This window comes from Trichechus manatus, unplaced genomic scaffold (genome assembly GCF_000243295.1).
Source record: "Trichechus manatus latirostris isolate Lorelei unplaced genomic scaffold, TriManLat1.0 scaffold00062, whole genome shotgun sequence".
Classification (NCBI taxonomy): Eukaryota; Metazoa; Chordata; class Mammalia; order Sirenia; family Trichechidae; genus Trichechus; species Trichechus manatus.
Genome location: NW_004443998.1, coordinates 593,030 through 609,815, shown reverse-complemented (window position 1 = coordinate 609,815; position 16,786 = coordinate 593,030). Strand labels below are relative to the sequence as shown.

Genomic DNA, 16,786 nt, shown 5'->3' with positions numbered 1-16,786 from the left:
TTTATAGAAGAATCCAGATTTGCAGCTTCTCTTGAAAAGATGGAAGAATTGCAGCATTGAGCCTGCGTTTCTAAATCTAGCTTCTTAAAGCCTGCCCAGAACAGTGGTTGCCCAGTTCTGTTTGAACATCTGCAGGGGACAGTGCTGCTGTGCCACACCACCACAGACTTTAAACAACACAAATGTATCATCACCTCTCTGGGGTCAGAAGTCTGAAAGGGGTCTCACCGGGCTGAAATCAAAATGCCGGCAGGGCTGTGTTCCTTCGGGAGGCTCTAGGCGCGAATCCATTTTCCAGCCTTTTCCACCTTCTAGAGGCGCCCACATCCCTTGGCTAGTGGCCCCTTCAGAAGACGGCAGTGTCTTTCTCACATCACATCACTCTAACACGCTTCTGTTTCCATCTTCCACTTATAAAGACCCTGTAATTACATTAGACCAATGTGGATAATCCAGGATAGTCTCACTACCTTGATGTGATCTGCAAACTTAATTCCCCAATGCCAGGTAAGGTAATGTAGTCACAGGTTCTGAGGATTAGAACATGGACATCTTTTCTGGAGGACCCTTATTCTGCCCACCACACACAGGAATCTTACTGCCTGTTCGCAAACATTTTCCACACTTTCAGGCCTTGAGTCGTGGCTCAGGCCCTTCCCTCTGCAGAAGATTCACCCTCCTTCTCCACCGTTCAGCATTCTAATCCTCTTAATGCAAACACCCCATCTCTGGTGAAGTCTCTGCCTCCTCTTCTACCCCCTCCTCAGAGACTTCGTCACTTACTTAACGCTTCTCACCTGCTGACATGTCTTCTGGTCAGTGGGGCACTTGGCTGTCTCCACAGCTAAACTTGGAATTCCAGGAGAGCAAAACACAGTCCTCTTATTTGTTGTCCTCCTTCATACCTAGCATGGTAACTTGCAAAGGTCAAGCTTGTTGAATGGAAAAATGACCTCAATCTTCAATCAGAAACGTATTAACTTCTTAAGATAAATTTCATAATTATACTTAACAGCTCCTTCCCACATGTTTGTAAAATGGCATCTCTTACTGTATGTGTGTGTACACACACAGAAAACTGCAGATGAAACCTCAACTTGTCTTTAGGGTTTGTAGGTTTGGTATATTCATCAAGCTGTGACCTTAACGGTTCCCCCTTTAGAAGTTATACTTGAAAAAGATGTTCATAAAACAGAGGTGCTTTGGCAAAAGAAAAAAAAAACAAAAAAACTGTTTTTCACCAGAAGGAAGTGTCACAGCTTGGTGTAGATGCTGATTAGCACAGCCTGTTGAAATGATTTATAGTGTTTACATAATGGAAAAACATGTCATCCAGAGAAACATGTCCTAAGCAAAGGAAGAGGAGGGAGGGAGAGAGAATTTAAATCACCTATTTCCCCTTGCCCGAGGAAGAGCCAGAATTCCCTAGAGGTCAAAGAGATGGAGGTCTAGGGCAACCAACTGGGGCCAGGCTGGGACCTTGGGGTGTCTGCCTCACGGGGAGCCAGATGCCATATACATACTACAAACTGAGCTTTTCTCCATGTTTTTTACAGGCCAGAGGAACCCTAGAATTTTACTCCTGCACTTCTGAAGAGATTGATCATGAAGATATCACAAAAGATAAAACCAGCACAGTGAAGGCCTGCTTACCACTGGAATTAACCACGGTACGTTGTTAGTATTGTTGTTAGCTGTCGTTGGCTCTGACTAACGGCAACCCCATGTACAACAGAACAGAACGTGGCCCAGTCCTGCCCTGTCTTCACCACCTGAGGCATGCTCAAGTCCACTGTTGCGGCCTCCCAGCCTGTGGGGCTCATCTTCCAGCACTATATTGGACAACATCCTGTTGTGATCCATAGGGTTTTCTGAAGTAGATCTCCAGGCCTTTTTTCCCCATCTGTCTTAGTCTGGAAGCTCTGCCCAAACCTGTCCACTATGAATGACCCTGCTGGTATTTGAAATATAGGTGGTGTAGCTTCCAACATGGCAGCAATGCACAAGCCACCACCGTATAACAAACTGACAGACAGGTGGAAGAACCACAGTACAGAGGATGCTTTTCCCCCAAAGAATGTCATATAATTAAGAGCTGTATATCATGCAAGAATTTGCATGTTTCTGACATCCATCAGAGTGGGACACTAATGGGTCCCACTTCAGAAATTAGATTTGGAAAAAAAAAATTATGAAAGCAGATACGTTTGAGAAGAAAAATCAAAAAAGTGTACATTATAAATGAATATCATTGATGTCTGATTTTTTCTCTAGAATGGGAATTGCCTGGCTTCCAACGAGACTTCTTCCATAACCGTAAGTCAGTAAAAATAAAGGTGTCAGCTCATGCTATAAAGTCATATCATTGATGTTTGATTATTCCTTCTCCTATGATGGGAGTTTCTGGCTTCCAGAAAGATGTCTTTTATGATGGTAAGACTCAAGACTTTCCTCAAAAGCAGTAGGTGGGGAGGTTTTAGCCTGTTTAAGTGGTTCCTCCCCCTTTCGCCATGGCCCCCAGACGCTGTGCCTTAGCAGTATCTATGAGGACCTGAAGATGTACCAGGTGGAGTTCAAGGCCATGAATGCAAAGCTTCTGATGGACCCCAAGAGGCAGATCTTTCTGGATCAAAGCATGTTGACAGCTATGGATGAGCTGATGCAGGTAAGACCTCCCCTCTATCAGGGAGAGAGCCTTCTTCATGCTGAAGACATCAGCCAGGGTCCCTGAGAGGTATAAAATTAGCCCTTCCTGGATGGGAGAGAGGATCTAAAATCCCCACTTCTAAAATCCCTGCAAGGAGCCCCAGTGGTGCAGCAGTTAAGTGCTCTGCCACTAATCAAAATGTTGGCCATTTGAACCCATCCTGTGGCTCTGCGGAAGAAAGACCTGGCCATCTGCTCCTGTAGAGATTACAGCCTAGAAAACCTCCTAGGGCAGTTCTTCTCTGTCACATGGGGTCACTGTGCGTTGCAAGTCAACTCAGTGGCACCCAACAACAACAAAAACTCCTGCAGAGCTACACTTCTGGGGAGACAGCCTTGAGGGCACCCTCTCCGGGGAGGGCAAACATGAACTGAACGTATTAAGAAAAGCAGCCTCCTGTTTGTTGGACGGAGTTCCTGGGTGGTGCAGCCGGTTACATGCTCAGCTGGTAACCAAAAGGTGGGAGGTTCAAGTCCACCTAGAGGTGCCTTGGAAGAAAGACCTGACGATCTTCTTCCAAAAATCAGCCATTGAAAACCCTGTGGAGCACAGTTCCACTCTGACACACATGGGGTCACCATGAGTCAGAGTTGACTGGTTTGGTTGTATTTGTTGACCACGTGGTATGCACGAGGCTCTCTGCAAGTGCCTTGCATACATTTTAAGTTGTCCCCCCAACAACCATATGAAGTCTGTACTATTACTCCCCATCTTACAAAAGAGGAAATCGATACTTAAGCCACTTGTCTGAACTCACTCAGCTTGTAAATGGCAGAGCCAGGATTTGAACTCATGTCAAAGAGATTTCACTGCACAGATCCTATCACTCACCTCTCAAGGCTACTGAATGTACAGGAGAGGGGCAGACAGGCATGCATATCTGCACATCTCGCAAGAGAAAACAATCGGGGCTGATGCACGGTTATGACCCATTTTGAACCAATTGAAGTAATGACCTATCAACTGACAACATCCACAATGTTGCTTGTAGGCAAGAGCTTGATTTTTAACTTTCTGGGTCACTATAGCACACGATGTGGACCCTGGTGGCACAGTGGTTAAGAGCTCGGCTGCTAACTGAAAGGCTGGTAGTTTGACTCCACCAGCCACTCTTTGGAAACCCTATGGAGCAGTCCTACTCTGTCCTATAGGGTCGCTATGAGTCAGAATTGACTTGTCGGCAACAGGTTATAGCACACGAAGCTATTACAATCATAGAAATATTCACTTAAGAGCTGTGAGGGAGCCTTGGTGAACATGGCAGAAATCACTGTCTGAAAAGGAATGATTTATATACTTATTTATTTATTTACCGAATAAATAAATACCTGGTTGGAAGGCAGTGAACTTCATGCAAGTATCAAAGAATGTTACTCTCCAGAGAGTTTGTATTTTATATTTCACTTTTTAAAATCCTTAAGACCAAGAAACAGGTGATTTGGACTTGAATCAATTCTAGCAGTAACCAGACAGCTATGCCCAATCCACTTAACCCCTCTGTGGCTCAGTTTCTTCTTCGTAAAATGGGACGACTTTGCCTACTGTAGGTCCCTACCTGGCACAAAGTTTTGTGCCTTGACTGCTAACCTAAAGGTTGGAAGTTTAAACCCACCCAGCATTGTCCTGGAAGATAGGCCTGGCGACCTGCTTCTGTTAAGATTACAGCCAGCAAAACCCTGTGGGAGGCTGTACACGGGGTAGCTGCAACACTACGGCAACTGCCAACAACAACATCTCTCTCAATATTTTTGTGAGGAACAAGTGAAAATATTGACTATTGTGCAAATATAAGGTGTTATATTTTGTAACCAAAGGGCTAAAATTGGGAAATCCATTGTCAGGTTTATTTATCCGACTCAAATGGAGTGTCGGTACTAAACAGAGCTGTTAGTGATAGAAGTTCTGATCAATAGCAATCAATCACCTTCCTGTTCGAAAAAGAACTTGACTTCTTAATGTAACATATATAAAAATTAATTAGATATTGCAGCAGATGTCATCTTAACAGAATTGTTCTTTCTAAAATGCAGCTCCCACGGATGGTTTTCTAAATAGTTTTTAGGGTCATTTCAGAGCTCACTAAAGCTGCAGGTGCTCGGATAATGAATATGTCTTCTCCGAGGTTCTGCCTGGCCATCTGGCTAGGAGTAGATTTGGGTTGGGTTTAGGAGATATAATGAGGGAGTGTATTGTAGGCTCTGAGACATGTATTGGCTTCACCCATTTTTATGGATGAATGTTTTAATTTTAGAAGACCATAGATGTCAGGCTCTATATTTATTCTCCTAGGCCCTGAATTTCAACAGTGAGACCGTGCCACAAACACCCTCCCTTGAAGAGCCGGATTTTTATAAAACTAAAATCAAGCTTTGTATACTTCTTCATGCCTTCAGAATCCGTGCAGTGACTATCAACAGAATGATGAGCTATCTGAATTCTTCCTAAAGAGCTGAGATGTCTTCAGATCTTAAAGTCATTTTTGTAGAAATCTGAACCAAAGATAACAGGATGTGGGTTAGGAACTGGGGAGGGGGTAGTCTGACCTGGTCCTACTTGAGCTAGCACGGTAATTCTGCTTCTGTTTACATTAGTCACCTCCCAAAATTTAAAGGATATGACTGTTATATCCACGTGATTCCTTTGAGCGAGTGTATTCCACCTTTTCTATAGATAAGTTGTTGTTTTTAAGTTTTCATGAGCAAATTGCTAAGAAGGGAAAATATCCTCACTGGATGTGTTTTTCTTTCCCTTTAATAAGAACAAGAATTTATAAGCTATTTCTGTACCAAAGTGTTTGTAGAAACAGACACTCAAGCATAATTTATTTTAAAATATTTATTTATATAATTTTATGTTCATGAAGGCATGTGAACTAATATTTATTTATGTTGTATTTATTTAAATATTTATTATCAAATGAATTTGAAAAAATACCTTATGAATGTTATTCTTAAAAAATAAAACATACAATTAAAGTATTTCTCGTATTTTCTAATGTAATTGGAATTATTTAAGCGTTAAAATGTACCTGGAGGGAAACTGTAAACTTCGACGAAATGTGAATAAAATTGCCTTGGAAAGGATGCCTCAGTGTTCCCATGCTTCCTTGTCCTTTAACCTCGTATTTTGAAGAGCGCTTAGATATGCTTTAATACGGAGGCAATCCAAGTGAGTTACAGTTTTTAAGAGTATACGTTATTTTTGTTCAAAATCTGAGTCTAGAGTAAAATACATAAAAATGTTTTTTCTAATAATCATAATCCCATAACACACCGTGCATTAGGCAAATACATACTAACATTTTCTTGGATAAATTATTTTTATTTTTGGAAGTTTTTTGTGATGCCAAGTTTATTCACTAATGGAATGGCTGCTGGATCACTGTGTGCTGGTAGTTTTTTTATTATTTGGAAAACTAAGGGGCCAATTTGTAAGTGGTCCATATTGGTACCTTGTTCCACGAAGGACATCACAAACTTGGTCGGTATGGGTCTCACGGCCCAGGAAGCACACCACACTTCCTGGTTACACCTGAGCCATAAATTGTCTTACCCAGCTTTCCAGCAAGCACTTCATAAAGATGTCGTCAGGGTGATGACTAATGAAGGCAGGCCATATCCGTTCATGTTCCATGAAGCACATCACACACATGGTACATGGCCCAGGAAGCACACCACACTTCCTGGTTACACCTGAGCCATAAATTGTCTTACCCAGCTTTCCAGCAAGTACTTCATAAAGATGTCGTCAGGGTGATGACTACTGAAGGCGGGCCATATCCGTTCATGCTCCACGAAGCACATCACACACATGGGACATGGCCCAGGAAGTGCATCACAATCTGTTTCCATCCCGAAAATAACTCATTTACGTGAATATTTCCTAACGCCGGTAACTGTCCCTTCCCAATAACAGAGAGGAAATAGTAAACATATTTGCGAGCCTTATCTCACTGTACGGAAGCCAAAAGACGTGAAAGTTGCACACATCACTCCTCTGGGAAGCATCCCCCCGTACGAATGGTTCTGAACACTCCAGTGTGGCGCAGACTGACCTCCTTGTCTTTTAGGCAGTTGCACCAGTACCCGCCACGCTGCCAGAACGTACTACAGTGGCTCAAATGCCTGTCAACAACCCTCCAACCAGAAAAACCCAGACCCACTGCCACCAAGTCAGTTCCAACTCACAATGACCCCACAGGGTTTCCAAGGCTTTAAATCACTCCAGAGCAGACTGCCACATCCTTCTCCCGCAGAGCTGCTGGTGGTTTCCCACCACCAACCTTTCAGTTAGCAGTCAAGCACCTTAACCACTGCACCACCAGGGCTCCTTAACCTCCAGGGGTGGAAAATGTGCCAGCACTCATGAAAGGGATAATATTCTTCAAGTGGGAAAAATACCATTAAAATGCTAGCTAGTTAAATTATGCTAATTTTTTGTGACCCTTTGGTCTCTCAGGAGGAAGTTGCCTCTAAATTACAACCAGAAAAATTCCATTTGCTTAAAATTATCTAGAACTTCTGCCTGAACCACCTGGAGAATTGCCTTGCCTTGGCTTTAGTGATGTGCTCGTAATGACCTAAATGTTAAATTTGATCTTTTTCATTCTCTAAACCATGTGGATTTTTAAAAGATGTACCTGACAGAACATCATGTAATTTCAGTACTTTGATAATCATATACTCCTTAATATGAAAAGGCTGTGGAAAATGAAATATCCAGTGATCTCCTTTCCTCGCGTTCATCTTCCCCATCGAATCCCAATTCTTATCACAGCGTAGAGTGAGGGTATGTTTCAAAGGCGGAATGTGTGTGACCACCCCAGGTCCTCGTATTTTGTTATCAAATCAAAGGGCTGTGTGACAAGCATTCATTTTTCAGATTCTCACCCCACTTGATACATAGAAAGAACTCCTGGGCTTGTAGATACGTCTGCTCCATCGTCTTCCGATAGTGTCTGTCTGCCCTCTGTGTCTGCTTCCTTGGCTCTGTGCCTATTCTGCTCTTTTTGTATCTCGAAAGTGATAAGGTTTAAGACACACAACAGTGGTATGGCTTCATTAACACAACAAAGAAAACCCTATTCCCAAATGGGATTACATCCACAGGTAGAGGGTTTAGGATTCCAACACATATTTTGGGGGACACAGTTCAATCCATAATGCTTTGGTTTTAGAAATTACCATGAGATATATGTCAAAAAATAATCCAAGAAGCTGGACTATGTACACAGCATCAGGATTGGAGGAAGATTCATTAACAACCTGGATATGCAGATGACACAACCTTGCTTGCTGAAAGTGGAGAGGACTTGAAGCACTTACTGATCAAAGACCACAGCTGTCATGGATTGAATTATGTCCCCCCCAAAAATTGTGTATATCAGTTTGGCTGGGCCATGATTCCCAGCATTGTGTGTTGTCCTCCATTTTGTGATTGTAATTTTATGTTAAAGAGGATTAGGGTGGGATTGTAACACCCTTACTAAGGTCACATCCCTGATCCAATGTAAAGGGAGTTTCGCTGGGGTGTGGCCTGCACCACCTTGTATCTTACAAGAGATAAAAGGAAAGAGAAGCAAGCAGAGATTTGGGGACCCCACACCACCAAGAAAGCAGTGCTGGGAGCACGGCGGGTCCTTTGAACCCAGGGTTCCCGCACAGAAAAGCTCCTAGTCCAGGAGAAGATTGACGACAAGGACCTTCCTCCAGAGCCGACAGAAAGAGAAAGCCTTCTCTTGGAGCTGACGCCCTGAATTTGGACTTATAGTCTACTAGACTGTGAGAAAATAAATTTATTTGTTAAAGCCATCCACTTGTGGTATTTCTCTTATAGCAGCACTAGATGACTAAGACAACAGCCTTCAGCATGGATTACACCTCAACATAAAGAAAACAAAAATCCACACAACTGGACCAATAAGCAACATCATGATAAACAGAGAAAAGATTGAAGTTGTCAAGGATTTCATTTTACTTGGATCCACAATCAACACCCACGGAAGCAGCAGTCAAGAAATCAAAAGACTCATTGCACTGGGCAAATCTGCTATGAAAGACCGCTTTAAAGTGTTGAAAAGTAAAGATGTCACCTTGAAGACTAAGGTGCACCTGACCCAAACCATGGTGTTTTCAATCACCTCCAATGCATGTGAAAGCTGGACAATGAATAAGGAAGATCGAAGAAGAATTGATGCCTTTGAATTATGGTGTTGGCGAAGAATATTGAATATACCACGGACTGCCAAAAGAACAAACGAGTCTGTCTTGGAAGAGGTGGAGCTAGAACGCTCCTTAGAAGCAAGGATGGCGAGACTTTGTCTCATATACTTTGGACGTGTTATCGGGGGATCAGTCTCTGGAGAAGGATATCATGCTTGGTAAAGCAAAAAAGAGGAAGACCCTCAACCATGGGCTGAAGCATAACAAGGATTGTGAGGATGACGCAGGACCTGGCAGTGTTTTTTCTGTTGTACACGGCGTTGCTATGAGTGGGAACAACACGACAACATCCGTCAAAAGCATGACTGGCTCAAGAACCGTCCTTAGGACCATTCCATTCCTTATTACACCTGAGTCTGCAATGTACAAGCTGTGTGACATGACCAAGTGGTTTAACCTGTCCCTGCCCGTTTCCTCTTTTAAGGAGTGGAGATAATACTAGAACCCGCCTCAAAACATCAGTTGTTGTTGATAGTTGCTGTCTAATAGAGTCCAATTCATGGTGACCCCATGTATGCAGAGTAGAACTGCTCCACAGGGTTCTCAGGGTTGTGATCTTCTGGAAGCAGATCACCAGGCCTGTCTTCTGAGGAGCCTCTGGGTGGGTTCAAACCACCAACCTTCAGGCTAGTAGTCCAGCACTTAAACATTTGTACCATCCAGGGACTCCCGAAGGATCAGTGTGAGGGTTAAATGGAGCAATTCATAGGCACTACCCAGTGCCTAGCACATGAGGAGTACATGATAAATGTTAGTAATTTTCGAAAATTTATTATTACTTTTTGGGCTTGGAATTCAGAAAACTGTGGAGGCTACTTCACAGTGTTGTCGTGAGGATTACATCATCTCATACCGTCCTGGCCCCAGCCAGGGCCCAACATTAAATCTTACAGTTCTTACATGGTTTGCTCAAAGGCCTCACCCACGCCCTCTATAGCACTTGGCATGTTGGGGACGTTCAGCGGAGGAGGCGGGATACGAGGGCAAAAAATTCAGACTCCCTGACTTAGAAGAGCAAAGGGCGAGGAGCAAAGCAACTTGGTAGGACTGAGATCCCCCTAGAAATACTCCCCAAGTATATAGCTTATTAGAAATTCTTTTGATTAAAAAGCTACACATTTCATTAAAAAGAAATATCCTATGTAAGTGTTTCTCATACCTGAGGATGACTTGATGAGAGAATTAACACAAAGAACTTTTAGCTGACAGCCACTCCAATGAGGACCCAGAGCTTTGGGGGATAGTTCTGGGAAGAGGTCTGGCCAGACATGCAAAGGCAGGTATTGGACAATTCATGAGATTCAAAAGGGCCTAGACGCTCTAAGGAGGAGAGGAAACACAGGGACAAAAAGGGAAGAAAACCAGCTTTATCTGGGGCCAGCACTGATGCCATCACGTGTCCCCTTTGCCCTGTCACCCTGGGCCAGACGGTCGCTGACCTTGCTTGAGGGCGAAGCATCTGGCTCCTGCTAGCATAATGTTGTCGTGCACTTGGCTTTAAACTCAGCATAGTTTAAGGCCAAGTGCACCACAATATTTTAAATAAGAAAAAGTTCAGCCACATTTTTCAAAAACTAAATTGTGTATATCTGAAATATTTCATAGCAAAAAACTTAAACATAGTTTAATTGCATATGTACCAATATTTTGGTTGAAATGTATTTGGTAGGTACAAGTACAAACACTTGAAGTTACATTTATGTATCTGAGTATGATACTAAAAATATAAGAGACTATAAGTTATGGCATCAATATGTCAGAAACTAGATCCATGTAACTTTAGAAGTAACAGTAGCTAGCACTGTGCCAGGCAGTTCTAGGTGTTTACCACAAACTCAGAATCCTCCAATAATTCACATCTTTTTCCTGTGGAGCAACTGGTGTGTTCAAACCTCCGACCTTCGGTTAGCAGATGAGCAGTTAACCACCGTACCACCACGGCTCCTTAATCCTATGAAGAGGAACTATTATTGTTCCCTTTTTATAGATGAGGAAACCGAGTCCGACGATCCAGACTCACACCATGAGTAAGTAACAGATCTCTCCGTCTGAACCCCGGCAGCCTGGCTCCAGCCTGTGCACTCAGCCACTACACTCTTCTGCCACTCAGATTAAGGTCACGTTAACACAAAGGCAAGGAGCCTGGGGGGTGCCAGCAGTTTGTGATCAGCTGCTAACCTAAAGGTTGGCGGTTCAAACCCACCCACTGGCACAATGGAAGAAAGGCCTGGAAATCTGCTTCCATAAAGATTACAGCCAAGAAAATCCTATGGAGCGGTTCTACTCTGGGATCCCCGGGGTCACCATGAGGCAGGGGCCAGCGTGACGGCAGGTAACCACAGGACAAAGGAACACTTTCCCCATAACCGTACAAACATCACTGCAATGGTTTACGTGTCTCCCGCCTTCCTCACTACGCTGGGAGAACCCCAAGTATAGGGAGTGCCATATTACTTATATCTGTGTTCCCTGCCCCGGGCACTCAAAAATGGCAAAGAGAGAGAGAAAGAAAAATCTTCAGGGGCCCCTACATGCTTCTTATGTCTTTCTTTTTTCGTTTAAGAATAAACAAGAAAGTCTGTAGCTTTTAAAAAGAAAAAAAAATTCCAAATTACAAGAAAAAGTTAAAAATTTTAAAATGCTCATGCTTGTTCCGTTCAAAATAATTCTACATGCTCGTTCCATGGGGGAAAGATGTGGATTCATATTAATCTTCAGTAAAGATTTACAGCCTTGGAAACCCTATGGGGCAGTTCTACTCTGTCCCGCAGGGTTGTTATGAGCAGGAATTTACTCGACGACAATGTTTTTTTTGCTTGTTTGTTTGTTTTGGTAATGGGGGGGGGGATCCAGAATTCCTAAGCTTGTTGATTTGTTGAAAATAATTTAAATACGTGGTTTTGGATTATCTAGTTATTATCCTTCAGAAACAACGCACAAAACCAACAAAAGAACGCAGCACGCTGGCGAGCTGGAAAGTGGTGTTCTTTCCCGTCACGTTGCAGGTATCTTAGAAACAAACTCCCAGACGGTAAGGTTTGAGATCGAAGCAATCATCTCACCTCCGGGTTTCCACCGCCCCGACAGGAGCCGTCAGGGACCCAGTAGGGCCCTGGGCTCCCTTTTCCCCCCCAGGGCCCCTCCCCAACCAGGGCAGCCCCGCCCTTCAGTGTTTACCAAAGCAGGTTCCAGATCAGATCCCCTTTGACAAACGGCTTCCATGGCTAAGGAAAAGTTCAAGCCCCACTGATCCAGTTCAAGCCCCTCCCTACGGCTTATAAGTAACAAAATCTTTTAGATTTCCAAACTTGCTTAAATGCTCTGTTACTAACAGAAAGAATGGCAGCCTGAAACCACCGAGGCACCTCGGAAGATAGGCCTGGCGATCTGCTACAGAAAGGTCACAGCCTTGAAACCCTATGGAGCAGTTCTACGTTGCACATACAGGGTCACCATGAGTCAAATAAGTTTGACGGCAACGAGCAACAAAGTGAACGCGTAGAGTGTACTCACTTTTAAAATGAAACTCAGGTCAGAGATCCCAGCAAACAGCAAGACTGGAGTTCTGCGGAGTAAAGATGGCGGAGTAACTCGAGGTTTTCTAACCAGTGGTTTACATAATGATTGAGACAGGTTAGATCTAAACCCACTGGAGGGCTCCAGGCTTGAACTGAGGCCCCAGCCCAGAAGCAGGAAGAACCACAGGACTCCCATCCAGAACTCAGCCCCAGGGCTTCTATTTAATATCAGCAGCCTCAGAGCCGCCGACGGAACTGAAGCCATAGAGTGTGGGCAAGGAGACTGGAAACACAATCCCAGCAGCAAATCCCCGGTTACCCGGCTGGGGCCAGGCCCCTCAGCGAGCAGTGTGCTGCTTCACCCCAGTAAAGATTTCCAGCAAAGGGGAACGGACCAGGCCGACTGCTGAAGACCACCGTCCTCGTGAGAACACATTTAAAAATCAGCACAATATGGTCGGTGGTCTCTGCGGAGAGTGGAGTGAAAAATGTGCTTCCATATGAAGTAACAGGAGAGGAAGCATTTCCCTTAAAGGTATATACAATAATAATAATAACAAGGAAACGAGCCCTCAGATGTTAAGAAAAATCTGCAGGAGATGCACAGTTGAGGAACTAATATGAATCCACATGGTTTTAAGTAAAAGCATACCTTCCCATGACTGGAGGGGAGGAAACTCTAAATCATTTCCATAGTAAAAGGGTTAGTGGGGATGAGTGGATTCTCCTGAACTTGTGCAAACACCTGGGCGAACTAATCAACTCTGGTTTACACTCAGCTGGCCTCGAACCAAGAACTAGAGACCAGGGATCAAAACCAACTAATTCCCAAAACAGCCAAGATAATCATAATAGAGGAACAGGATGCTTTATAAAAATATCTTATAAGTAAATAACAGTATAACGAAGACACATCGTTGCTGTTGGGTGCCTTCCAGTTGATTCAGACTTATGGAGACTCCATTTGACAGAGGTGAACTGCCCAGCAGGGTTTTCTTGGCTGTAACCTTTACAGATGATAATACATGAAGACACATTAGCACCATACAAACGCAGATTTATTTTTCTTCCATTCATCCATAGTTTGGAAAAAGTTGAAAATTGTTATGAAACCAGTTTATACACGAAGCACTTCTGAAATTACAGTTTTGTTTTTTTAGAACCATTTACAAACAATAATGGAGGTGCAAAAAGGAAAATCTTGATATTATAGAGGTTTTTCCTCCTAAAGTTTTCCAAATATTTTACATTCCCTTTGCCCCTGGGTGATATGAGCTGCAGAGTGGCTGAGAATGAAAGACACACCTTCTACAGGCTGGTGACATTCCAGGTCTCATCAAGCCCACAGCCCACAACTGGTCGAAATGATCTTTTGTAGGTGAAAGTTCCTGAGGTTTCCTTTTTCAGTTCATCTTCCAAACCTCACGTTTCCTGTAAGAAACCTAAAAAAAAAAAAAAAAAAAAAAAAAACATAAAGTCTCAGCAAAAACAAAACCTACAAAAAAAAAAAAAAAAAAAAATAGAGAAACAAATAAATTCAGGGCTTCATTGCTGGGGAAAAAAAAGAAGAAGAAGAAGAATGCTTTAAAAGCATCATTTAAAAAAAAATCACTTGTGCATTTCAAGAAGGAACTTCTGGAAGTGACTGGTTTTTCATGAGCTGAAGATAAGACATTGCAATTTAAAGGCTGTGGTTACAAGATGCAAAAACATCCTGATTAAAAATAGAAAATTCAGTCAATTAACTGGATATTTTTGCTATACAAGGTCACAAAATAATGGTAGATTTTTGGCGTGTGTGTGTGTTTTTAAGTTCACAGAAGACTTATATCCTGTTTGAGAGGATTCAAAGCTTTCATAATCCCTTTCAGCATTAAAAAATGTCACAACCCATTTACGATTCTAAAGTGTCAACAGGTCAAGTATCCAATGTGGTCAAAAACCAAAAACAGTAATAATAATAATAACAACCCTTTACAAAGGGCTGATGAAATGGTCAGGTTTTCAAAACCTGCTTTCAGTACAAGAGGCTGTGTTTACTTGTCTGTCACAGCACAGTGACCATTGATGTGAACAGGGAGAAATGCCTATATGCAAATAAGCAGATTTCCACATGTGGGCAGCAGTAATTTACATAATTTCAACATATCCAAGAATAAGAATGAAAAATTTGGTATTGAAACTGGCTATTCTATTTGCTTGAGGCTTCTGCATCCAAAGTCTACGGGGTAAGCCCTCCCTCGAAAGCAGGAGCAGGGGAGTTCCGCAGACTTGCCTACCGCATGTAGAAAATGTATGGAGACATGACCTGATGTTTGTACGTGTCATCTATGTCCTAGTCATCTAGTGCTGCTCTAACAGAAACACCCCAAAGGGATGGCTTTATTCGCTCACAGTCTAGGAGGCTACAAGTCCAAATTCAGGGTGTCAACCCCAGGGGAGGGCTTTCTCTCTCTGTTGGCTCTGGAGGAGGATCCTCATCGTCATCAATCGCCCCCGCCCCCCGCCCCAACCCCAGACTAGGAGCTTCTCTGTGCAGGAACTTCAGGTCCAAGGGACCTGCTCTGTTCCTGGCCCTGCTTTCTTGGTGGTATGAGGTCCCCAACTCTCTGCTTGCTTCCTTATCCTTTTATCTCTTGAGAGATAAAAAGTGGTGCAGGCCGCATCCCAGGGAAACTCCCTTTACATTAGATCAGGGATGTGACCTTAGTAAGGGTGTTACGATCCCACCCTAATCCTCTTTAATGTAAAATTACAATCACAAAATGGAGGACAACCACAGAATACTGGGAATCATGGCCTAGCCAAACTGATGCACACATTTTTGGGGGGACATCATTCAATCCATGACAATCTGTTTGCATGTTTACACACTTGTAAATCAGTCGAGGGATAAAAAGTCTAAATAGAATCTCAGATGAAAACCTCTGTCTGACTTAGGAGAGACTTCTGAGAAGTAACCCTCCATTTCTTAACCATGGAGACAAAATATAATAAAGTTTTGAATCGGATTGAACTCAGTCACAACGATGTGCTAAATCCGGAAAAAACAAACAAACAAACCAAAAAACACAGAAACAAAGGAAGGGACTGTGCAGCTTTCTGGATAAGACCAGAAACAACCCGTAGACCCTCTCTGGGCTCCACGTGTTTCCTTCCCTCCTGGGCTGCTTCAGGCTCTCTGGCGCCCCTCAGTGGCCTTCGTGAGCATTGCTTCAGTGCGTGAAATCAGCACGACCAGCTCCGTCCCAAGTACCATAATGACATCACCTGGCATTCACAGCCTGACCTCCTGCCTGAGCTTTACATGCATATCTCCTTTCATGCAGTCCATAACAAACCCAGAACAGAGGGAGTTTTGTATTCGTTTCACAGATGGGAAAAGAGAGGCTTAATGTTAGGTTCAGAAGTTGCCTACAGTCACAGTCACAGTTATCCAGCACTGGAGCTGGGATTTGAACTGACTCTGACTCCAGTGCACAAGCCATCTTTACTTTGATCAGGGCAGCCCACATGCTTACTGCTGCATTTACATAAACCCTCCCAACCCAAGCTTATAAATAACCAAGCAGCAGAGCATAGCGGAGAGAGGGTGTTCCCAAAGACACAGCTTGATTCCAACTAATTAGAATAATTTCCTGCTCACCTCCCAGCAGAGCTTGGACTTCGCCCGAGATAACGTTTTTCCAAGCAGTTATATAAACCCTGGGCCGTGGCATTACCCTGGTCCTTTTCTTGCCACTTCTACAGCATCCAAAACTTACAGAGCAGAGCATCTTCCTTCGCCCAGATATCGTCAGTATCACTAATCTCCAAGTCCAGGATGGCAAAGGCAATTTTTTCCCACTCCTTCCCCAACTTCCCGGCAAGGGTAATCAGTTGAGTATCTGTTAACAGAGTTCTAGTCTTTTCTGCGTCTGAAAGCAGATGAAGGATTTAGTAGTCCCTCTCAACACTCCACCCATTTATAGCAATTTACAATAAAAATATACTTTGCTTATTAAAAAAAAATACAGCATGATTTGTAGACTTTAACCACTTTTAAAATATATTTAAATGCCAAAAAAAACCCTGCTTTCCAAACTATTTTAAGGATTGAAATATACTTCACATAATATATAAATATATAATGAATATAATAGACAATATATAATAATGATTTTGGAGCCCTAGAGCCCTGATGGTGCAGTGGTTAAGAGCTCGCTCTGCTAACCAAAAAGGTCGGCAGTTCGAATCCAGCAGGCACTCCTTGGAAACCCTATGGAGCAGTTCTACTCTGTCCAATAGGGCTGCTATGAGTTGGAATCAACTTGACGTCAATGGGTTGGTGGTAAAGTGGT

The 16,786-nt window shown here is 43.2% G+C and overlaps 1 protein-coding gene across 1 annotated transcript in view; it reads left to right on the top strand.

The window, feature by feature from the left end:
* The window catches only part of IL12A (interleukin 12A), a 7,974-nt gene extending 2,009 nt beyond the window's left edge, over positions 1-5,965 (top strand). Inside the window, exons 2-5 of the mRNA XM_023733857.1 lie at positions 1,557-1,670; positions 2,275-2,316; positions 2,522-2,665; positions 4,997-5,965. Of these exons, the coding sequence (XP_023589625.1) occupies positions 1,557-1,670; positions 2,275-2,316; positions 2,522-2,665; positions 4,997-5,152 (456 nt within the window). The 3' untranslated portion in view covers positions 5,153-5,965. The remainder of the gene's footprint in view (positions 1-1,556; positions 1,671-2,274; positions 2,317-2,521; positions 2,666-4,996) is intronic.
* Positions 5,966-16,786: the final 10,821 nt, after the last annotated feature.